This window comes from Microtus oregoni, unplaced genomic scaffold (genome assembly GCF_018167655.1).
Source record: "Microtus oregoni isolate MIOR12 unplaced genomic scaffold, Mior012 000032F_ref0000030, whole genome shotgun sequence".
In the NCBI taxonomy this organism is placed as follows: domain Eukaryota; kingdom Metazoa; phylum Chordata; class Mammalia; order Rodentia; family Cricetidae; genus Microtus; species Microtus oregoni.
The window spans coordinates 13,278,006-13,304,054 of NW_024543091.1; the positions used below are offsets into that span (position 1 = coordinate 13,278,006).

General features: G+C 39.2%; 1 protein-coding gene across 3 annotated transcripts in view; it reads left to right on the top strand.

Annotated features, from left to right (window-relative positions):
• The window catches only part of Unc13c (unc-13 homolog C), a 457,501-nt gene that overhangs the window by 106,868 nt on the left and 324,584 nt on the right, over positions 1-26,049 (top strand). For all 3 annotated transcript variants that reach the window (XM_041679506.1, XM_041679508.1, XM_041679507.1), the window contains 2 exons: positions 7,602-7,624; positions 8,197-8,261. In XM_041679506.1, the coding sequence (XP_041535440.1) occupies positions 7,602-7,624; positions 8,197-8,261 (88 nt within the window). The remainder of the gene's footprint in view (positions 1-7,601; positions 7,625-8,196; positions 8,262-26,049) is intronic.

A 26,049-nucleotide genomic window follows, 5' to 3' on the forward strand; every position in this document is an offset into this window, starting at 1 on the left:
ATATGCAGGAAAAACACTCACGGACATAAAATAAAAATTAAAAAAATGATCAAACCTAAGGTGGAGAGTGAATTCAGATACCCTTTGTCAACCTGTAGCTTCCACATGTATCCCTTTCCTCATATGCATGCACCACACGTGTGTGCATACACACACATGCACACACACACCGCAGAGAGACAGTCAATGTATTACACATTTTAATTTAATGATAAAAACAAATGAAATATAGGCATAATATTGAACTTTTATGTTAATTTTACAAAATTCTTGTATTATTGTATAGTATTATTGTCCATTTTAATAGCTTAGCAGCTATTTTGGACTTCTCACATAGCCGATATTATTTAGCAATTACTTAACATATTTCACAACTAGTCTCTAAACAAAACAATGTGATTTTCCGCATCATTACCAATTACTTTTTTCTCATTACTTTAGTAAGAGCTTTAGAACATATTCAATTTCTATATTTTAGAAATGGTAACAGTAATAGTTGTTCGTGATATAAAGTGTACTAATTTATTCATGATAGACTGTGAAATAATCTTTTTGTACATTGTGAAGATGTGTCTTTGCCAAGATGCCTTCTGATTGGTTTAATAAAGAGCTAAATTGCCCATATATGGCTAGGACAGAGTTATAGGCAGGACTTCTGGGCATGGAGAGGTCTCTGGGAAGAAGAGAGGCAGAGAAGCTAGCAAGGTGCAGAAAAAGTCACACACACAAAATGGTGTAGAGGTAAAAATAAATCACATATTAGAACATAGATTAATAAAAAAAAATATGGGTTAATTTAAGTTATAGGAGCTATTTAGGAACAAGCCTAAGCTAAAGGTTGAGCTTTCATAGCTAATAAGAAATCTTCATGTCATTATTTGGGAACTGCTGGGGCAGAGAAAGACTCGTTACAGTAGAATTCTAATAAATGCATTTTTATCCCATTAGAGAAAAAGCTAAAAAAATTAGTTTGTTACTATGGCTTTGGTTTGCTTTTGGTTTTCTATTTGTATAGAGAAATTACCAATAGAAACTTACTTTCGTCTTTTTAAAAAGTCTGTTTTTATTACCTGTGTTTTTGGGGTACTGCCAAAAAAACCATTATTTGTTCAAGTGCCTTGAAGTGTTTCTCTCATGGTGTCTTCCAGTGGCTTCAAATTTTGATTCTTACTTAGGTTTCTTATGAGTCCTAAACTTTATGCAGAAGGAGAGGGTAAGGAGGCAAGTTCAGTGTTACCAACTCTGGGAATCTGTATTTCCCAGCAACATTTCTTGAAGAGGCTGTCAGTCCACCTGTGATGTATGTTCTTGGCAACTTGTTTGGGAGTCAATCAGCTGCAGAAGGGTGGTTTTCTTTCTGTTCCTTCTGGTGTGTTGTGTTGTGCTGGCCTGTGCTATTTCCTGCCAGTGTCATGTTCTGGTCCCAATGCTTTGAAATTGAATACTTTGAGGCTTTAGCTTTGATATTCTTTGTCAAAATTGGCTTGGCTATTCCAATTCCTCTGTGTCTTTTCTTCATTTTAGTTATATGAAGATCCTGACTAATATTTTAGTATAATTCGCAATGATGTTTTGAATCTTCAAATCATATATAGACACTTCAAATAAATTCTTCTGGTCCCTAAACATGGGAGGACTTTCCACATCCTGATGAATTCTTCTATCTTGTTGATGAGTGTTTTGTAGGTTTTGTTGGTTGTATTTGTTATTTAATGCATTATACTTTTGAAACTATTGTCAGTGGGATGATTTTCATGGTTTCTCAGCAAATTTCAATTTATCATATGTATATGTAGAAAAATCAATGCATTGTGTGTGCTGATTTTGTACTCTGTTTTATTCGTGAATTTCTGTGGGACAATGCTCTTATACACTGTAAAGATTTGTTATTCGTATTGGTTTAATAAAATGCTGGCTGGCCAGTAGTCAGGCAGAAAGTAGAGGTGAGGCAACCATATTAGGAGAATTCATGGAAGAGGAAAGAGAGATGCAGTCATAATCTAGAAGCAGAGGAAGCAAGATGAGAATGCCTTACTGAGAAAAGGTACCAAGCCACATGGCTAAACATAGATAAGAATTATGGGTTAATTTAAGTTGTAAGAGATAGTTAGTAATAAGCCTAAAAATATATCAAATAGTTTATAATTAATATAAACCTCTGTGTGTTTATTTGAGACTGAATGGCTGTGGGACCAGGTGGAACAGAGGCTTATATCTACATAAATTGGTTTAATCATTCATCCTTTGTATACTTCTCTAAGATTGCAGTCATCTTAAATACCCCTTGTCTCTACTCATCCTGCAGAACCCCATGTATGGGTTGTGATTGAAGGACGTCCTTGTTCCATGTAGTATCCTTGGGTTGTAGTTAATTTGATTCAGGACTCAAGGGTTTTTGTTCCTTTCTCTTCCGATGGTAAAGGCATGGTAGTCTACTGCAGATTCCCTTAAAGGGAGTCTGGAGCTTTTCTCATGCCGATTTTAGAAGTTTTTCTTTCTCTTCTGCCTCTGACAATTTGGATGTAAGATTCCGTGGTGACGTCTTTCTAGCCAAGCACTTATTGGTCCTATTGGCCTCTGGACATGTATACCTATACTTCTCCAAGAACGATGAAATGACTGCTTTTCTTTAGTTACATTAAGTAGTTTTATAGTCCCTCAACTTTGTTTTTCCTTTTTTTAGGGAGTCAAAAAAATAGATATTTGTTCATTTGATCACGTCTCAAACTTCTTAGATGTTCCACATTTTATGTCTTTATTCAGCTTTTTATTTTGTCTACTGCTGCTACTAAAAAGGACTCTTCAAATTTGAATATTCCCTCTTCTCTATATTCAGTTTGGTTTTGGTGCTTTCAAATACCTACATACATATGTACACGCAGACATACGTACATACATACATACAACACACTGTACATTTGACTTACTGAGCACCTTGTTTCTAAGTTTCTGTGTGGTTCTCTCTCAAAAATCTCTCTTGACTAATTGCTTGTTCATATTGCATTAATTATTAAATGGTTGTCTGATTTCATTAAATCTCATTGACATTTTTATAATTATTTTAGATATCACATATTTTATCCTTTAGATGTTTGTAACCTGCTGTTGGAGAGATGTTATGTTCCTCTGAAGTAACATAGCTTTTTGCTTTCTTCATGTTTATTTTGCTCTTATGGTATAATTTGTGCTTTCATTTTGTTAGTTTTGTTTATACTTTCAAAAATACAACTCTTAATTTTACGTATTTTTCTGTCTTCTCCCTAGTCTGATTCACTTCTTTCCTGCTCTATCACTTAGTACTAATACTTTTTCTGATAACTATGAGATTAGTTTTATTTTCTACTTCTTTAAAATGTAAAATTAGCTCATTCTGGGGCTTTCTTTTTTCTTAACATGGCCATTTATCCCTATAAATGGTTCTTCTATGGTTTTCTCTGCATTCTGTGTGTATTGATGTATAGCATCTACCTTTTTAGCCTTGAGGTGTTTTAAGATTTCCTGTATGATTTATTCATTGACCCACCAGTTGCTCAGGTACGTGTTATTTAATTTCCATATATTTGTAAATTTTTTAGAGCTCTTCCTGTCACTTATTTCTGACTTCGTGAATTGGATCATGAAACTTCAATCAAAACTTCAATATTTACATTTGTTAATATTTGTTTGTTGAAACATTCTATGTTCACTCAAGGAGAATATGCACTCATTTCTATTGGGCAGATATTATGTCACTTTACAGTTTGCAGCTGTATCATCACCAAATTAGCACAACAAAGAAAGTACAAAAAGAACAGAAAATATATTCTATTGTTAAAATATTGATTGTTAGTATGGTGATGTTTCTTCAGAGTCTCTCTGTGTATAACTTTTCCTTTAATATGGTTGTTACCTTGTCAGAATGATTTACTGTTATTTTATATGCCACAAACATTCCCTACAATTTATATACTATCTAAATGCAGTGATATTAGTCTATCTATGTCATAGAGTACAATTTTCAACCCATACCTTGATACTGCATCATGTGTACTTTCCCTATCATTTGTTGCAAGTAGCAACTGTTTACTTGATCTCTACACAAGTTATGTTTTAATATTTGAAAACATATGACTTACCGAGATTTATCATCCCATTGCACTACAAATGAAAATTGTCTAAAATATCTGGGATTGATAGTCTCCAAGCTCTGAAGACAGGCAACCTGAGGTCAAGATCCTGATAGGGATCTGTATCCTCTACAGATGCTAACAGAGGACCCTCTGCCTCTCAGAGGTTCTAATGGTTACTTGACATGTGTCCTCACAATGCTACCTTTGGTTTTATGAGGTCTCTGTGTGTCTGTGTCACCACATTCTTTTTTTGTTTTTTGATAAGAACAAGTTTAAGTCTCTTCTCCATCTGAATAAATCATACTCCTATGACCCAGTTTTCACATCCCAACATCTTTGTACTCAGAACTTCATAGAATCATCTGGGCAGACTAGTTCATCCACAACAAAGATTTCCTCAGCATCAATATTCCAAACTAGAATACCCTGTCCAAGCATCACAAATAAGTTGACAAAAAGTTCATCATAATTTTTTATACTTTTACTCTCATCAATTATGTATGCTACTGTCTAACTGATGATATTCTCAATATCCTTGGTAATTAATTTTAGTGATATTAAAATTAATCTCTATTCTATTTCATGTTAATTTGTAATCATCATTAGGCATAGTTTTAATAAACTGGATAATTTTCACACTTAATTACCATTGTGGCATTTTAATTTGTGAATTGTCTTTATCTCAGTTTTTAATATCTAATTTTTCTTTGTATCTAATTTTCTTCCTTTAATTGTTTTATGTTTAATTCTTTAATGGACATGAACTTTGTGGAATATGTATAACAATAAAATAAATATTCCAGACACATAATGCATTGTTGAACACTCTTCACCTGCTCATGATTCTTGTGAAAGAATACATCTTGCATAAAAAAGATGCCCTTCTTAGTCATTACTTCTTCTATATCAGATTATGTTGGTTTATTGGTGTCTCCTTTATCTTTGCACCTATTATTTTTTCCATGTTTGATACATTTTCAATAATTTCATAGATCACCTGAATTTTCCTTTTAAAACGTCAAAGATGGGGACTAGAGAAATGACGCAGCAATTAAAAGCTTTGTTGCTCCTACTGAGGGGCCCGGATGTGGTTGCTAGGCCCCACGTCAGAAGGCTCTCAAATACCTGCATTTGTACCCTGGGTGAATAAAAAGTTTCCAGAGCGCGGAACTGACTTCAGACAGGTTTGCAAGAACACCAAGCTGTAATCTGGATGAGGAGGAAGTGTGGAGGTTTGAGGAAGGAGGAAGCAAAAATTTCAAAGACTGTACATGCAGTGGGACTTGTGTGCTGAATGTCTGAAGATTAATTGTAGGAGACAAAGGAGTCAGAAAACTGCAGTAACTTGGGATGAATCTCACAGGTAGACTGGATATTACTGGTGGGTTGTAAAATGTGGGGGAACCGGTTACATCTGCACGTTAGAGAGGTTGCATGGCAAGGGAATGTAATAGAAAAGTAGGAAAGGCTTCAAAAAGAATAAAAAGGGTCAATTAATAGGAAATATGTGTTGAATGAGTGAATGAATAAATGAATGAATGCACAGTGAGTGGACGAGATTACCAGCAGCATAGTAGCAGTGACCTTGGAGGGTGACTCATTCAGCTGCATAGTTGACGTGGGAAACATATATCAATAGGAAACATCTAATATCAATTATTCACTCAAAATATCAACTATTTAAATCTGATCTTTTAATTTGTTTTTCAAAGGCAATTCTTGGTATTATGTAGATAATAACTTTTAAATGACTAGAGAGTTGATTTCTTTGTTCTTTTATTAATGATTGCAGTTTCTCAGTGATTTTGTTTTACTTTGTTTAGGTAGCTATAAAATTATAAATCCTGAAAAATTCAAAAAATTTTGTACCTCCGCTTCTAATACTGGCATTATTTATTTACATATTTGGATATCTATTGGTCAGGACATCTAGAGATAAGCTAAACTGAGAGTAAGAACTTCTATTTTGTGCTTGATGATGGAGGTGGGCTAATGTATAAATAAGTGATGTCAGTAGCATTAAAGACACAGTCCTGCCCTATTTTAAAGTGGTTTCTAAGAATTATTAGGAACTTTGGGCAGACAACCTTTAGTTCTCCCTAAAGTCCTGGGCAGATTGTCTGACTCACAGACGTATAACCCATTCATATGTCACATGACATTAGTCATTCCACGCTTTGGAGTCATCTGTGGGATGGAAATAATTTGAATAGGATATGATTCTTTTTAAATAATACTTAAATTTATTTGCTACATTTACACAGCTTCTAAAAATATTTATGGCACAATAAGTTTCATATTTTATTACTTATTAAAATACTTAATTTTATCTTATATTTATAGACAATCCTGAGACACTATAAAATCTATGTAAAATATTTAGTTATAGCCATCAATCCATACCATACTTAATGAGTCAAAATATGAACAAATGTCAGACTGTCATGAGAAATGATGGTTGTTAAGCCGCGTGACTTTAGGGACATTGTCTTACTGAGGTTTGTCTGTATTTAAAAGTGGGGGTGGACTGAGTGAACAACAATGTAACTCCAGCTCTAGTCCCTGCCAGTCTGTGTAGAGACACCCTTCCAGCTTTATTCTTCAAGCAAAAGTGCATAAATCTAAGAGCAATATTCCTTGTAAGGCCCAGATGACCATATCCTATGGTCTTGGAAGATTCAGACTGGACTGTGAAAACAGCAACTCAATAAACACCCCTGAGAGCTCACAGGACTTGGTGCCATGATCAGCTGAACTGGAATATATCAGGCCCTGATTTGTCCTAAGTTGCACTAAAAGGTTGTAGATGCACCAGCCTGGTTGCTCTGGGTGGTTCACCTAGAACTCTGAGTCTCCAAAGCACTGTGTGGAGGGCCAGAGGCCCTGGATCTGAGCTTCCATCGGCCACATACTGCCTTAGTGATCCGCAGTCATTTCATCTTTGCAGACACCAGTCTTGATATGTGTAAGAGAGACTCTTTTTAATTTAACTCAAGTTTCATGATGTCAGAAAGCCCGAATGAATACTCTGATAAAATTAATCCCTGTAGTCATTATTCCTTAATACAACTGCTAGAATATAGCTTGAATTTTGCCAAGTATTTAGCCTCTCAGCAGTATTGTGAAGAAGAGGCACATGTGACCTCATTCAGATTTGGGTTCAGACTCTAGAGAGCTGGGTAGCTAGTTCCAACACATGTAGTAAGTGGCGGAGTCTCAGTTGAACCCCAGGCCCTCCGATTCCTCAGCTTCTTTGTAGAACACATTTCCTTTTATTAAACCTAGAATTCACACTGTTGCTTCTTAAGTGTTCTCAGAATTCTAGCAATTTACATTATGAGATCTGTGGTCCCTCATTCCCTTGGGGTTTAGCCTTGGAATGGTTCCTTTAGAGTTTTTAATAGTTTCGATTACTCAGTTCATGTGTGTGTTCAATAGTTTCTGGAAAACTCCATCTAACATGTATCCCTTCTTCTCCCGATTCTCTTCCAGACAGCAGCTCTGTGGATGAAAAGGTTTTAATCACACTTTTTTTCTTCTCTCCTGACGGATCTTGTCTTTTGTACCTGTTCGTTTGTGACCTGTTGGCCTTGTTTTGGTTTCTCTGCTGAGTTGTGGAAAATGCATGTCTCCCTGGCTTTCCATTCTTTGTCCTTTAAGTGTCCCCAGTGTGTCGCATTTATGAAGGGGTTACACCTTGCCAGCTGCGCTATTTAGCTTATACTCGCCAACCCAGGGGTCTGCTACGGTCAAACATGGCATCTGTTCTCAGGTCTGGCTAAGTCCAGACCTTCCTGGCTGATTCATGGTCTCCCCCGCAACCTGTCAAGTGTTAAGGGCAAAGAGTACTTGGAACATGATGCATTTCCAGTGCTTTTGTTTAAATGCAGCTAATCTCAAAACCGCCCCCCACAAAACACAGCTTTGACTTGGAGCTGACCCTGCTTAGCATTCGTCATCATAGGTGCTCCCCATCATCATAGATGCTCCCCGTGTAGTGCAGTCAGCCTGTGTCCCCCAGTCGGCCACGTGTAGCTGTACTATGCTAAACACCTGTTTGTTTTGTTTTTCTTGTGATTCATTTAAGGCTCGCATAGTAAGTGGCAATGATTTGGATGCTTCCAAATTCTCCGCACTCCAGGTATTTGGTGGGTAAGTACATCTGAATCTCTCTAATTCATCCCACACACCAGTAGCCCTTGACTGTCTTCCCAATGTAGAGTTTTGAAGGCAAGGTGTTTGCATGATGATGGTGGTGGTATGGCCAGCCTTGTGGGTTGTTTTTTTTTTTTTATAAGAGTAATAGCTTTGCCTTTAACCATCTGCTCCTTTTTAATGAAGTTTTTTTAATTAATAATATACCTGACTATATATGTTGTAATTTCATGTGGACATATGCAAGAAGGAGAAGACTGATATTACCACACCACTGTAGATCCTAACATCATCATTTCATTCATAAACACAGCCATGCCATCGTACACTGCTGGCATCTGACCAACTTTTTATTATGCTTCTTTGCATGTTGCCTATGCATGAATATTTTTGCATGTCCATAGCCCAATGGATATAACCATTATTTTCCATACAACAAAGGATTGCATGAATGAGCTAGCAAGTGTTTAACACTTAATCATAAACATAACAAATATCCAAATAAGGATTGTTCTCTTTGAAGCCCCAAATTTCACATGGCATCTCTCTACATGTGTTCCCTGTACTTCCCCTGTGCATGCGCCTTCATATCTCTTCCTGTAATGTCAGTACTTTGTCATTGTCGTAATTCCAGATTTTAACGTAAGTCATGTCATTCCACATGTGAGTAAGTAAGTACCAAGTAAATGTTGCCTTGTCCTGAACTGTTAGAATTGCTTCATTTATGACTGGTTCAACCCTCACAGTGGCCTGGGGGGTAAGTACTATTCTGACATTCATTTTACAAGTGAGGACATCGATGTATTAAGTACCTGAGGTTTCCCTTAATGGAGAAAATGGCAAAGTCAATATTTAAACCCAAATAATTGAATTTGAAAGTTCATGTGCTCAATCACTGTTCCGGGTCACCTTGCAGCTTGTATTTTTCTCTTTTTCATTTAGCTGTGTGCCTTGCAAAACATTATACTTCATTAATTCTAGATGAGGCGTGTATTTCAAAAATGTATATAACAGTACTAATGATTTCTCCTGTAGTAGTCTCAAAGTTGCTTTATAGAACATTATCACAAATATTCTGTAACAAACATATTAGACTTTTTCCTGTAAAATATTTTTAATTTAAATTTTTGAGACGTTCATGCACGAGTGCTGTATTTATATCATTTTCACTCCCCCCCCCCGCAACTCCTCCTGTGCCCACCACTTCCCTCTCAAAATTCACTACTTTTCCCATGGACTCAATTATTAAGTTCACTTAATGTCGCTCATGTGGATATGGGCTTAGGCATGGCCACTGAGGATTGGGTGACCTATCAGAAGACTCATCTCTAGATTCTCCATCTCTCAGTAGCCATTACCTGCCTATATTTCTTCATTGAGGGGTGAGGCCTTGTGAGATTTCCCCCATCCATATGGGCATATGAGCATATGTGCAGGTATGGTTGGATTTTTAAGTGTAATGTTTGAAATAAGATGGAGACATTGCTTATGTAACTATATACATGTATGTAAAGGTTTATATACCTATGAACATGTGTTAGGTGTTAATATGTTAAAGGTTTAATATATTTGTCTACAATATAAAGAGAAGCAAAAATTCTATATAGATTTTGAGTTTTTTAAAACACAGGTTTTTATAGGCCATTGTTTTACAATATTCACATTTCTTCAACTGATTTCTTTAGTTATATACAGTTACATGCTAGCTACTTTAAACTGAGGCTTCAGGCTTAAACTTCTTGTAAATGTGTGTGTGTGTCAATATTTATAACATTTAATTTTCCCCAATAAAAATGTTGGATATGTATTTGTTATGAATATATCTTAGCTTTCACCTGTGGCTATGATGAAATATCTTGAAAAAGAGCAACTTATGGGAGAAAAGGGTTTATTTGAACTCATAGTTCTGGGTTACAGTTCATCACTGTGGGGAAGTCACAGCAGCAGGAACTAACATCTGGTCCCTCACATTGCATCCCCAGCGAGGCAGAGACCCCGAGTGCAGACACATTAGCGCTTAGAAGTCTTTCTCCATTTCATTCAGTCCAGGATGGCCAGTCTAAGGAATGACGCTGCCCACAGTGAGCCAGTCTTCCCACATCAATCAAGGAATTGAGATAATGCTTTAAACCTCCTCAGATGCTGTTTTGTTGTCGACTTAGAGATGTGCCAATTGGAAATTAAATCTAACCATCTCAGTGTGTGTTAAATTATGTCCATAAATATGTGATAAATGGCTCCCATTTCTAATGTCAGAGCATTGGGGAATATCCATAGGAAGTTCATAGATTATCTATAACAACTCAGTTTCTCACTAGCCTATAGAAGCTATTTCTTTGTTTACTAAAAACTTGCAGAAAGTTAAATAAGAGGGTAAACTTCAAAACTCATGTAAGCGGTATTCTAGTTTGATTGTGAAGATGCGATATGGCATACTGTCATGATACTGGATGTGGGTACCCCCACCTGCCGCAGTGCCCATCATATCATAAACCCCTTGACCCCATAACTCATGTTGGGACATGGATCTTTTTCACTGTGACAGCAACAGAGTTCTTCACTCATATTTTTATTATATGTGTTATATATAAATTTATGTGTGGGGGTATAAATTTAATATTTACATGTGTGTATATACATGTGTGCTATATTGCATGGAGGTCAAATGTTGATGTCCAGTGCTCTCCACTTTATTTTCTGAGATAAATTCCTTCTCTGAGTCCAGAACTTGCTGACTTCATGAGACTGACTGGCCAGCAAGGCCAGGCACCTGCCTGTTCCTGTCTCCCTAACACTGGGGCACATGCTAGAAATCAGTCCTCATATGTAATCAGCATGCTTTCCCCACTACCTCTGTGTGTGTTTCTGTGTCTGTGTGTATCTGTGTGTGTAGGAGAGAAGGGGAGAGAGGGAGAGAGGGAGATTTGTCTCTGCCTAAATGCTTATTTCCTTTTAGAAAAAAAATACACAAAAACTCAGAGAGTATTCTTTCAGAAATAATTGCTTATTTTATCTTTTCTGAAAACAACTGACATCTTTCCAGATACCAGGCAGTGTGGCTGTCATTCTTCTTCATCACACACGTTGCTGTCCTGGAAAACTCAGAGCCAATCCAACTTCGAAAGTAGGAAGACATGGCTCCTTGATGGCTGTATATGTTGTCTTTCACCTGCTCTTCTCACGCCCGTTATCTGTTCCAGCTAAGCTATACCCACCCTTCCCTCCTTTCCCTGGAATTGATGAAAAGCAGCACACACTTCCTGAAACTAGATCAGAGAGCTAACAATTCCACATTCTGGTTTTCACTCGGCTCTTTAGACATCCTCTCTCGGTGCTACCAGAAAGGATATGCCAAGCTTGGTTCCGCTTTGTCACTGTGAAGATTCTGAGAGCCTCTGGGAAAGGAACCAGGAGAGAGAAAATACGAAGAGGGAGAAGGCTGGAAGGGGTCACATATCTCAGTCAAGTCCCTAGCATCTAACGTTTTGGTAGTTTGATAAAGTTTGGGTAATTTTTGTCATGAGTGTAAAGAAAACAATCATACAAAAAGCATGCATGGGCACTTCACTAGTTTGCCATGAGGTGGCCAGGAGGAGTGTCTCGGTGATAAGTGGAAGGGAGCAGGTATAGGCAACAAAAGCCCATTAGGTAGTTCTACCATCTGGAAAGTCCCCAGGCAGGGGGAGGAAGAAGGCTTACATTTGAGGAGCCTGATACCAAACACAAGAAGAACCTGTTGGACAGAGCCACAGGGAGCCACAGGCAGAAGGCTACCTCCTGGAGGAGCCCTGCTTGGGGTAGGTGGCTGGCTGCATGATCTCTACAGATCCAGTCTTAGCTGTGAGAAAGGCAGCTCAGGGATGTCTACTATTGTGGGTTCTGGAGATGCGGAAGCAGAAGGCTGACATCAGACTACCATGTTCTCACCAAATCATCTCTAACAGATATCATAGTATCTGAATCTACCTTCCATGGGACCCAGCCACAGCCAAACAAAACCACTTGAGTAAATAATTGTGGATGAGACAGTATGGGACACTTCTCCGAATATAAACTCTCATTTTAATTAGAATGACACCCTTTGGAGGGTCCTTCTTTGGACACCTGTTGTCAGTCTCCTTGACTGCATCAGGAGCAGTTCAGTGGTTCACTGTGCCTTACTCCCCAAGGGCCAGCCTTGTCTGAAGGGGAATTAAAGAAATGTTACAGCTTGTTCCTTACCAGGCATGCTGCTTAGAGGCTCTCGGAAGTGTTCACACCATTTAACACACCATCATAAGCTCTCCTACAACACAGCCTTTCAGAAACTAGGCTGTCCCGAACTCCTGGTAATAGGAGTCTTTACCTTTATACCAAGTAGGTAGGAAAAGCTCCAAAATCTACCTGTGGCCTGTGCCCGGCCATACTTCAGGGGGCTTCTGCTCTAAGACCAAAAGTCTCAATGAGATTGTCTAAAACAGAGAAGCGTACCAGCGGGTCTATGGTGGTTCCACGTGTGCTACGTGCATCTGAGACAGGATCAAGCCTGCTTTCCCTGAGGGAAAAGTTGTTGTCCAAGTGTTGAAGGTGCAAGGACAGAGTCAGAAAGTGAAAAAAAAAAAAGGAAGACTTTTTTTTTTTTTGGTAATTCCTTATATTACAGGTAAATGTACTACATTTCCAACAATTAGAATTTTTTTTTTGAGAGACAGATGTCTTATTTATGTCTTAGGACTTTTAAGTCATAAAAATCAAATGCCACTTCAAAGAAAATGCTGCAGCCTAGAGGTAAAGAAGGACAGTTTCAAAATGGAGATTTCTACTCTCTTTCTCTTCCTCCATTTTTTTCTCTGCAGAATGCTTCTCAAGATGGCTGCTTCTTTAGCTCAAGTGGTGGCAGGTTCATGGTTCTGAAATGGCCTGCTTCTGTTTCCTTACACATGGGTATCTTCCAACACCAGTAGCAGGATTCTTCATCCTTGTTAGGAAAGAGGCCCTGGTGAGAGGAGGCAAAATTGGAGCAGGAAGAAAGAAAAATGGAGAACAGCTCCTGAAAGACTCTCGGGACTGGGGTCGGGTAGGGGGAAACATTGTAGTCTGACTTCATTTTCAAATGATTCAAACTAGGGAGAAAAAAGAATCTCAGATTTCCAAGGCTGTTCATCTGTTCCCATGAGCATGACTTACAAAAGCACACAAGTCAATGCTTCCTGGTGTTTCTCTGTTTTCTGACTCACCTGGATTGCAACAGTTCTCTCTGTCTCTTGTTCTAGGATCTACCTTGAGTCAGGGGCATACAATATTCATTCAACTGGGTGAATTTTTCTGAATTCCTGGCACAAGTTTGATATTGCTTTTGTGTTTATATTTCTCCACTCACTGCTTGAAGGTCTCCAAGAGTTTAGCAATGAGACCACGTTATACAATCTGTGCCAGTCACACCAATACAGGTCATGGGGGAGGGAAAGAGGAAACCCCCGACTCTAACTGCCAGCTAGGTGCTTCCTGGGGTATTTCCCTTCCTTTTAAAGCAAAGAGCTTGCTTTAGATTAAGACTGGATCAGAGATCATTAACTTTCGGAAAATTCTGGGATGGAAACAGAGACCAATTTCACAGGTCATTGTTGCGCAATACTTTAATCATAAATCTTTATTTTTAGCCTCCATCCACACTGCCATTGACCTCAGCTGGCTATGTTTCTCCAGCTCATGTTGTGTCCAGTCTCTGTGCTATTGAAGAGTAGTCTCCTTGTACACAGTGTTCTCCATCTCAGAAGTGCAAACCAACCCGTCTTCATCTGCGCTGTGAAACGCTGATCCTTCTGTGTGAACTTGAGTAGCTTTCGTGATTTCTGTCTCTTTTTTATAAAAAGAACGCAGCATTCATCCTCCCATGCTCTCATTTGCCTTTTTCAGTCATGTAGCACCTATTAATTTCTAAAATTGAATAGTCATTTGAAGGAGCGAAGTTAGATTAAAGGATTGCAGAGAAAACATATCAGCCAGTTCCAGGTACAATTACGCCAGAGGTAGCGATGGAAGCTGAAAGAGGTGTGTAAAAGAAGAGCAACTCCTGGCTCTGCCACACACTCACAGCACAGACAGCAGTGCCCACTGGCTTCCATGAAGTCCTCTTACCAAGCGGACATACCTTATCCTAAATACCAATCAAGTTTACCACTGTAATTTATGACACCCATGAATGGGGATAAACGCAACCCGGAATTTTATTGATTGCATGAAAATTCTTTGTCTCTTATGGAAGATACATACAATTTTTAGATGCCGTGTTCTCAGAGGATGACCCAACACCCATATTAAATCCTCTTCCCTTTGCAGGAGATCACAACCACCTTCAGCTCTGCTGGCATAATCCATATGCACAGCATGGTTAGCTCAGCTCGGGCCTGAGTTTTCTTTGTTAGGTAACTAAGCGCCAGTCTAAACCACACCCCAGAAACTTGGGACGTGGCTCATGTGGTAGAGCGCTTGCCTAGCACACACAGTCTTACAGTTGCTCTCTAGCACGACCTGAACGGGACATGATGGCACACACCTGTAATCCACATAGCCAGGAGGGTCAGGAACTCACGGTCACACTCAGCAAAATAATGATTTTGAGGCTAGCCAGGATTATACAAGATCCCATCTCAAACAAACAAGCAAATGAAAAATCCAACAGAAGTTTCACTTTCCCCTGCTCTGTAAGGCTAGTAACTCTTGTTAATTTGTTAGAAGAGAACTTAGGTCTTGTACTTTCCAGACAGTTTCAGTGATGTCAGCCATACCCTGTACAACTTGCAAGGCTGATCCCTTTTCAGAAAAATCAAGGGCATAAACATAATCCTCAATCTCACCATCCTGACTCCATTAGAAGATTTTCTTCCTCGGGATCAACAACAAAAAAACCTGACTTTATCCAGTGCAAGCCATCTTCTCTTTGGCCGTGGAGCATCATAGGAGGATCTATCTAACACAGCAGCCTGTGGGAAAAGTTCATCCTTAGAAGACTTAGATTCTTTGTTAAGGAATGTCAGGAGAGTGGCAGCTATAGTAACCTCCCTGGCCATCCTTTCAGCGGGCTGAAGAAGGGGTGGGGGTGGGGTTGCAAACGTGCAGCCAACCTGTGCTACACAGCAAAATACTACCCCAGAGAATCGCCAGATAATAGCCTCGAGGAGAATATGCTTGTTGAGGGAAATTACTACTAGACACATCACATTTTTCCAGAAGCTTCTCTGTGATCAACTTGTGAACATTTACATATTCAAAACTTCAAGACACATCTCTCCATCTCTGGCTTGCCTCACATTCATGAATAAATCTGAGAGTTTAAAATACATCACACAGAATCCAGCTTAATCTTCTAACACCTTCTAGATGAAAGAGAAGAAAATTCCGTCTTCATGAAATCAGTATTCAGGCGCTCCTTAAAAGGGGTCAGTTACATAACTGTAGAAAACGTTACCTGTTGTAGGGAGTAGAATAATGACCCGTGTTCGAAACTGTGTTCATTTCCTTTCTATTGCTGTGACAAAACACCACAACCGGCGCAACTTATAAAGAAAGCATTTAACCGGGCTTACAGCTTCAGAGGATTAGTATCCATGACAGAGTAGCAAAGGCACGGCAGCAGGCTGCTGAAACAGCAGCTGAGAGCTCACATCTCACAAGCAGGAGTCAGAGCACACACTGGGGGTGATGGGAGGCCTTTGAACATAAGTTTGCCCCTGTGGTACACCTCTTCAAACAAGGCCATCTGTCCTAATCCTTTCCAAACAGGTCTACCAACTAGGGACTGAGCATTCAAATATATGAGCCAATGGGAGGCATTCTCATTCAACCCACCACAGTCCATTCCCTGCCCCCACTGATTTATGGCAATATCATAAATGCAAAATGTACATAGTCCAATTTTAAATTTCCCCATAGTTTTTCAGTCTCAACCCTTTTTGAAGCCCAAAGTCTCTTCTGAGACTTCAGGCAATCTCTTCAAAGGTCCCTGTAAAATCAAAAATCAATGACACAGAATTATATATGTCTGTGTGTGTATGTATATATATGTACACACACACACATGCACGCATGTGCACACACACATATATACACACACACACACACACAATTTCAAAAGGTAGGAAAAGAGACATAGTGATAAAAGACTGATAAAATACTGGACCAAACAAGATGGAAACCCTGCAGGACAAACTTCAAATCCTATAACTCTTTGTCTGGTATCAGAGGGGTTATATGGTTCTACCCTTTTGTCTTTGCTGCCATCAACATACCTGGACTAGTTAAACTCCCTGTCGGCAGCTGTCCTTTGCCAGATAGCCCATGATTCTGGCATCTCCAGCATCTTGAGGTCTCCAAGGAAATGCAGAATTCCCTTTCACAGCTTTACAGAGTGGCCTCTTAAGGCCTCTTGCCCTCTCAGGACCTACATGAAGGAACTGCCCTGCCACACACTTCCTGGCCTCATCAGCTCGCCTTACCTGGGGAGGAGGATTCTAGAACCCCTTTCCCCATGTGCATTCATGACTCTAGAGTCATGGCCATATGAATGATGCTGCCTGATTGGGAAGGGTCTGGTGCTTTTGAAGCACATTGGCAGCAGTTTTTGTCTATTGTTGCTTTCTCAGAGCAGACTGTTCTTTAGGCATTTACTCTTGCAGGCTGGAAGCCTAGTTGGGGAGAGTCTTGCCCCAAGGGCACCCCTCCCTTTATTCCAATTCAGATAGGGCCTCTCCTTTATTCTTTCAGCACAAGTCTTGGTGACAACATTAATTTTTTTGTGTTTTTTAATCTCTTCAAACTGTACAGTTTGTGTTTCTTTTTGCCTTACTTGCTCTTTTTCACGGTAGCCTGCTTAAGCGTGATGACTCATAACCACATGACAGGGTCAATAGCACAGCTTTCTTGAAATCTCCTTTTCCAAAGAAATTAGCCTATTACTTTTAAATTTAGCCATAGACAAATTCTTTGGACAAGGGCAGAAAGCAGCTCCACTGTTCATCAAAATGTCACAAGAAATATATTGGGCCCACTTGTTAATATTGCCCCCTCCAAAACTTCCTGAGCTGATCTCTACAGTCTGTAATGTTCTCTGCACTACTGTCTTCTGAGAAATTACTAGGATGGCCCACTGAGTTCTGCTCATAGCCTTCAACTACTTTTCTAGTCTAAAGTCCCAAGATCTTCCACATCCCACAAAAAAAAAAAAAAAAAAAAAAGTCAGGTTCTTTAAAAAAAAATCTGACATCCTAGCACCAACTTCTATATTAGTTTATTTTCTATTGTTGTGATTAAAACATCTTGATCAAGGTACATAATAAAGGGACACATTTAACTGGGCCTTTATAGTTAGATATTTAGGTTTCAGATGACAGCAGGCAGCTGTAGCAGCAGCTAAGATCTGACCTCTCACAAGCAGGAAACAAAAGACATAATAGAGATGACAGAAGGCTTCTGAAGCCTCAGAGCCTGCCCCCGTGACATACCTCCTTCAACAAGAACACACCTCCTCATTCTTCCCAAACAATTCTACCAAGTGTTCAAATGTATGAGCCTATCGGGTTCATTCTTATTCAAACCACCACAATGACCAAGGCAAAACACAAGTGTGATCCCACCAAACAAGAGGAAGTTATGATACAGGCCCTAGTTCCTAACCCTGCTGATTCAACCCAAAGTGTCACATTAAGTAGAACTAATATTATAAATGCCAGAAGAAAATTCAATGAGGAGTAATTAATAACTCTAGAGTGACCATTATATTTCCCAAGAAAGCACACAATTAGCATGATTTTCAGCCTTATTTAATAAACATTATTATATCCCATGAAGGAAGTTAACAGATTATCTCTGTAGCCTATATAATAATGATACAACAGAACAAGAAAATAATCACAGCTCATAAAATAATATGCTTCTGCAGCCTTATAATATTTCACTCCTCATTTAAAGTAACAAATTCCTCAATCCATAGCACCTTCTTAAATATTTAACAGCCTGCTGCTGGAACAGCGGTGTAATTCTCAAGACACATTGGTTCTATCTCCAACTAGCAGATGAAGAAGCTGCTTGCTCTGAAGCCCCCTTTACTATTTGGAGACCATGGTTCTATGATAAGGTCATTACAAAGAGGCATTTTAGATGGTGTTTTAAAAAACGGAACAGCGTCTCATGCATAATTATCCTGATGATCCCATCACTAATACTCTTTGACATGTTATACCCAGCCCATATTAAAGTGCTGTGTAGCACTCACTTTAATTCTCATAACAAATTTTGAAAATTATAATGTTACGAATAAAATAACTGACGCTTAGAGACATGCTGCATGCTCAAGCTGAAGTAAGGTCTAAATGTCAAGCTAAGATTTGGCTGGGACTACATGACTGCAGGACTTCATGGCTTCACTGCTATGTCAGATTGATAGAATCTTCAGATAACCATAGTCACCTCTGGATCAGTTCTGTTATGCATTATCCTAAGTATTACACACCCTGTGGTTTACATTCTTGTGATATTTTGGCAAACAGTGGGACTGCTTCATGTCCTTGCCCAAGAATTCAAAAGTAATAAGCAAGGTATGCTTGGAGAGGTAGTTGAACATCTGAATGTCTGGTCACACATAGGAAGCATTGCAGTAGCCTCTGAATATCATAAAGTAGTGAGCACTTGAGCCTTTTAAAACAATCGCAGTTGAACAAATCCTTGGAGAGGAAAATGAGAGGGAAGCCAGTGAGCTTCTATTCACAGCATTATATAGGTTTTTTACAACTAGGGCAGAGTCATCTGTCAGAAGCATGAAAGACATAATGTTTATAGAGACACTAGTCTCCTCCAGCAGGTGCACTCAGACATGCCTGGTGTGGCTTTTGCTTAGAGGACTTTCACACAACTCTGTCAGCCACGATAAGCATCACTGTACCTCCAGCTCGTTATCCTGATGTTGTACTCAACAGTACCAGGTAGGAAAGGCCAGAGCCTGATGTGTGTACAAACCATCGCTATTAGAAAAATCCAAGTACAAACCTTTTCAGAAAGGTGACATTGTCATGGTATAATCCCTCTATATAATAAAAGTGGCTGAGAAATACGTATTTGAAATAGGTAGATTTGAAGCCGCCACTACAGAATCTCGGTCTCACTGACGGATTTGAAAACCATAGGTAATGAATTTCAGTCACATTACATTGTATTCACAGAATCATTTAATGTGTCCCAACTTCGTATCCCTTGGCGGGGACAGATAACTTTACAGTAGAGTGTCAAAAACTTACAACTTTGTGATGCACAGAGGTAGAATATTCTGAATACAAAAGAGGGATTTTCCAAGATGCAGAATTCTAGACATCAAACTTGAAAAATCCTAAGTGAACAGCTTACTGTCCACTCTGGATGATCTTGGAGAATCTAACTGCCCCAGCTGAAGACTATGTTGTTCCTGTAAGATAACACACATGTCTAGCTCACTAGATCCTGCCATGTGAAAGTTGAGCAACACACTTCCCCTACGCAGCCCCTCTTCTGCGGATCTGCATGAACTCACACTTGGGAAAGTAGTCTCTCGGTCTGGGTCCCTACCCGATACATTTCCTTGGTCATAACTGTCAGTCCTTGCTGCAACTCTCTTCTGCCTGCCACAGGGAGCTACAGCCTGGGCAAAGTGCTGTTTCCTCATCTTCATCAGGATGGTCCACTTGTGTTGTTACTTTCAAAGCTGGACCCAGATCCTTCCATTGATTAGAAAATCTTTCTATTTCCTACCACTGAACATTTCCTTACTGGCAATGCATCACACTTATTATACATTAATAGCTAGCAATTTTGTGTTTGCTATCAATCCAGCTACAGTAGAAACATGCTGATGGGATACCCAGAGTGTCTCTAGCATCTGGACTCTTTAGACTAGTGGAGCAGATAGCACAAGCTTAGTAAAAGTCTGACAAAATATTAATGCTAATGTCCATAGACTTAAAAGGAAAAAACTCATGGAAGAAGACAATAATGTATCCCATGGCATCAAGTCAATAGGTTTGTTCAGAGCACAGCAAGTGAAAAAGCCCTGTCCATCCTACAGGTCATTAGGATCTGGGTAGAAGATGTGATAAAGGCAGCCATCTTTCCTCTTGGGCTTGTTTCGTTGAGCTAATAAAGTGATTGAGAGGATGGCATACACAATAGATAGGACTGGAGAGTAAAAACATGTCCTGTGGCTAGCATATGTCAATTGGCGCTTGATACATTGATTTACTCTTACTACACTTTGGTCAGGAGCAATCACTTGAGTATAAGAACTGTCTTTCCTATTTGGTAGATGTACAAGATTCGTGACTGGTGTGATGGATTTTGAAGACAGGCTGGTACCAATTGGAAATCCCTAAAATATTAGCTAACACTACGGGACTGTTTTCGCTGTGATTTTATACCTGCTTTACTTAGTCTAAATACTTGAAGGATTATTATCTCGCCCCAGTGGCAATGGTGTCCTGGAGTGTTTCTTAAGTATTATGGTATTCTGGGAATGCAGAACCCAGGTAGCCCCCATATTCTGTTAGATACCATTGCATTATGGGAAAGTAAGATCTTAGTGGCCTCTGCCTTTATATAAGTATCATTGTATTGAAGATATAGAATCCTGGTAGTCTCACATTCCCTTAGGTATTATTGTATTATGAGAAGACATTATCCTGGTGACCTCCAATGTTCCTCGGGTATCATTGCATGGGTGCATGCTTTGTCTGCCTTTGAAAGCAATACTTCAGTTTCCTGTTGGGTGAAGCCAGCAATGATACAAACAATGGTTTAAAAAACTTAATTTCTGTTGCATGAAGTGTGAGGCAAAACCAGGGGCTTTGCTATATTTGGAAGCCTAGCAACTGTGAAGTTTTTGGAATGCCATTGAAACAGAGTGCCAGACAATGACCCCAGCTTTTATCATGCTAGGTTTAAGAATAATAGGAAATGATTGTCAATTAGAAATGTTAGATGGATAACCAGGGCTGTCGGCCCAAATCATAGGTGAAGCTTTAGTGATTTGAAATCCAATTCCACAGAAGTTGTAGCTAGGGGAAAATGACATAAAACCTAGCAACCTATACTAGGGAACCAGAAATAAGGACACCATTATACCTTCCTAACAGTACACACTGCCTTGTTTAGATCAGGAGCAAGGCAGGTAATTATGTCATAGAGACTGTGACAAGCTGTCAATCAATTCTTAGGAGAGCTTTAGATTCATTGTGTGTTAATATGTAAACAATAATAAAACCCTCATTTACTCTCTTTTTAAATTTAAAAGTGGAACTCAATAGTTTGGGATCTTATATAAACTCAGAAGTCTCAAATACATTTTAAACTAAAAATCCATCTAAATTATAGCCATGGGGAAAATATTTTTTCTGCAGAAGTGTGCATTTTTTAATTTTTAATTTTCCATTTTATTTGGTTGCTGTTAGTAGAAAAGTAATTGATATGTGTGAACATTTAACACAGGCACACAGTAAATAGATGTTTATTACAGTGGTAACTAGTAAATAGTCTTATTTTTTATTAATATTGTTTTTATTTTGTGTGTGTGCATATGTGCATACAAGCACCCATGTGCCACAGCTCGCACATAAGGTCACATTCAGTCCTTTCCTGCCTCCTGGATTCTGGGGATCAAACTCAGGCTGTCAGGATTGGCAGTAGGCAATTTTCCCAACTGAGTCATCTCACCGAGGCTGGTGTTGATTTTAATGTCCCTTCAATATTTCTATAGCTCTGGTAGATCCCTGTTAGTGGATTTGGATTTTACAAACCAAGCAGTATTTTGTTAGAACTTAAGTGTTCATTATGAAGAGGGAAAAATATCTTAATTTCGACATCCATCAGTCAATAGGACAGAGAGAAGCCATGCTGGGTAACAACTGAACAAAAGAGCCCAGATAATTCACAGGTTGTCGTGGAAACACAATCTTCTCCATGTGTATTTCATCTAGAGGCCACGTCTACAAGCTGAATCATCAGTAGAAAGTCCAAGCTGGCCAATGGAGACCTGGGTAGTGGAATTCTTGAAATTGCATGTTAGTTACAGCACAAAGATTCACTTCCCAGCTATTTACCTCATTTGATGGTGGTGGAAGACATACCAGGGTCAGTGATCTTAACCAGCTAAACCATAGCTGGAAAACCGAAGTATTTATTAATTTAACCTTTCCCCATGAACTGGAATAATTAAAATCCATCCAGATTTTTCTCAAAATGGAACAAATAACTCAGTATTTATTTCTACCAGTTCAGAGCTTTGCCTTTTTGTCTTGGCATATTCTCATTTTGTCTGAGACTGAACCCCATATGCCTTTTCCTGGTTATCCTTCAGCTTCTGGCTTTCCCAGGCTTTTGCATGACTCTGTCATGAAGGATTTGCAGTCTCGCTGAAGCACAGGCTTCCGCTGATACCCAGCATTCTCGTTTCTATGCTTCCCTGCTCCTCGGCAATTAGGAGGGCCCATGGGAGAGCCTTATTGGTGCAGGTTCTAAATGCGCATTGCCTTGCCTGTGTGACACAACTACCTTCTTCTGGAGACTTTGATTGTTATTTTATCCTTTAGCAATGTGGGTTTAGAAACATATAAATTATCTTATGCAGTAATGTTTACTATAGAAATGAAAGTATTTTCATGAAAATATGTTAATAACAATAAGCAATAAGTAGTTCCAAAAATAATGAGGTTGCTCTACACAGTAACCCATATAATGAATGTCTAACTACAGTTACAACTATATTTAAAACTGTGGTCCTTAGTGGTTTCACTACTGAGAAAAGTCCACCTCTTTGGTTTACTATCAGGCTCACATGTGATGGCAGAATCTAGACTTGCAACAACTTAGGCTTATATCACCGTGAGCCATGGAAGGCAGACCAGAAGTTATCTTTAATTACCTAGGTGAGCCCATGCTATCAGAGGGAAGACATTTGAACTTCGGTGGCTTTACTCTGGGAAGTAACCTTGCAATAATACAGAAAAATTCTCTCCCTTTCAAACTCACTTTATTACCCTCTACTCGATCAGGGTACTTCTTCTTTTTTTTTTTTTTTTTTGTTTTGTTTTAATCAGACAGAGCCCTAAATTTTAATCAACTTCTTTTATTATGTTTTTGCCCTTTGAGACCAGTTGCAGGAATTAGATATTCCCTGGCTGTTAAAGAATAAATTGCCACGTCTTTCTCTACACATTGTCCATACTTTTTAGATTGCATTTAGTTCATTAGCTGGTTGTATTACACCTCTCAAAAATAACTCTCTAGTTCCCTTTCCAATCAGATTTTGACACTGGTTTCAGTGGTTGTAAAGGAGGAAGAATACACGAAGTCTGGTATAGAGCATTGGGCCAGATTCACACCGGCTTCAGCTCTTTGTAAAATATAGGGAAATCTGAATCTCAAACAATAATGATAATAATAATTTTTAGAGTCTTCTTTGGACTTTTGCTTGATCCAAATACTTTGATGATTTTTTATCAAAGTTCAACAATATAATTTATGCAGTTTGCTACTAGGTTAGCATATATTAATATAAAATTGGTTTCGTGACATTGTTATACATGCATAGAAAGTATTTTGAGCATATGCAATTCACCACCCTCTTTTGATCCCCTCATTTTCACTGATGCCCTTTCTATTACCAAATAGCCACATTTCTCCTTTCCTGTCTTTTTAAAAGTCACCCAATGAGTTTCACGAGGGTTGCCCATAGGAGCATGGGTGGGGTTATTTACAGGAGCACAGGCAACTTGCTAGTGCCTATACCCCTGAAAAAAAAATCTCTTCTCTCGCAGCTACCACTAGCTACCTGTAGATCTTCGGGGGGTGGAGGTGGGGGTGTTGGGGCCTCTTGAGCCCCCTGCCCCAGCTCGGTGACAGAATACTAACAGGCCCAACCTTACATAGATCATGTGCACGCTGAAGCTGTTTTGACTTCCAGAGTACAGTGACTACATCAGCAATACAACCCCTTCCTTCTACCTTACAATTTATAAATAGGTATTTACAGTTATTGTAAATTGGTTGCTGGACTGTAGCACAAATAATAAAAACCCAGAGACCGATATTGGGGTTCAACCTGAAAACCAGGAAAGCAAAGCAACCAAACCACCAGAGAAGTCTTACCTCTACCAAGGCTGAGCAGACTAAGCAGACTAAGCCTCTCTCATTTTATATTCTCTCTAGTGCTGGGATTAAAGATGTAGGCCACCACCACCTGGATTTGTTTCTGCGTTGATCTTGTGTAGCCCAGGGTAGCCTTGAATGCACAGAGATTCATCTGCCTCTGTCTCCCAAATCCTGGGATTAAAGGTGTGTGCCACCATTACCTGCTCTCTAGTGGCTTTAGCTTTGCCTCTGGTCTTCAGGCATGATTTATTTATTAAAATACAAGCAATATACCACTAACTGGACACTAACTATGCCCGGCTCCTTGACTGGTACCTCACACTTACCTTCTATTGGGATTAGTTTTGCTTATACAGATTTTTTTAAGGGCGTTCAGTCTAACTAGTATCAGAGCCAAAGGAAATGCAAGTTTCTGCCCAGTAGACAAGGGAAGTAGTTTTGTTCTTGAACAGCTCATAAGTGGCTTACTTTTGTGCTTAAGTGGCTTAATCTGTAACTCTAATTTTAAACTATAATTTATAAATATACATACTATAACCCTAACAAATTTGTTAAATCCAAGAGCAGAAAAAAAAATAAGAATTTTACAGTTTAGAATTTAAAATTTTACAATTTTAGAAATTCAAAAGAGAAGTATCAAAGAAAGCTCCTTAAAACAATATTCTAGGATAAATTGTGGTAAACAGCATGTAACGAGTGACTTGTCTAGTCAACAGTGGTCACCGAGAATCAGTGAAAGTGATGACTGTAAGTTGTCACAGACGGAGGGTCCCACCCAGTGGATACAACATCGGAGCAGTGGGAAGCAAATGTCTGCAGTCACCACAGACTAGAAAGGCAGCAAGGCTGAAAGAAACAGAAACATTGCAGCCAGTCTGCATAGTGACCACGGAGAACCCGGTAGACAACAACGAAAGAGTGGACATTAGCTAAAAGAACTTCAGCATGGTTGAAAATGGTCTTTTCTAAAAATCCTGCAAGACTGATTAGGAGACCTTGTCTAGTTAAAAGCTTTGATGGACAGCTCACATCTTGCTAGAGGGAAATGCATGTAATGGCCACACGCTTGATGTCCTCTTAGCTGTTTTGAGTTTAGACACTAAAGAAATGTCAACAGATGTCACAATTTTCAGGCTTTTTTTAAAGGGTACAAATTATCCTTTATCCGTTTGCTTGTTTATTAATGTAGTAGTTGGCCATTCCCACCTTTTGCCTTTCTTTCACTGATCCCACCAGTTTCCGTTGGCTACTAGAGTTTTGGGGTGCGTTCTTTGTGAACAGCCATTAATATGCATGGCATTTAGAAATGTCACCCAGTACAGTTAACTGGGCACCCCTCCACCCTCTTCTCCTGCCTTCTGTCACCTCCTGCACTCTCCTTGGAGGTGACCGTGGTACTTCAGAGGGTTAGGACTTCATCCTTTCTGTTGTCACTCCTTGGAGTAGTTTCTGGCACACACTCTCTGTTTACCAGTCCCTGCACACACCACGGTCCCCTGCTTAGGGGACCCATCTTCTCTGCATGGAAAGTTGATAGCAAGTTCCCTGTTCACTCTCATAGCAACTGCTGTTTCTTCCTCAGGGAACACGTCACGGTTTCACTCTGCCTGCTTTATGTGATAATCTGTCTGATAGCCATCCC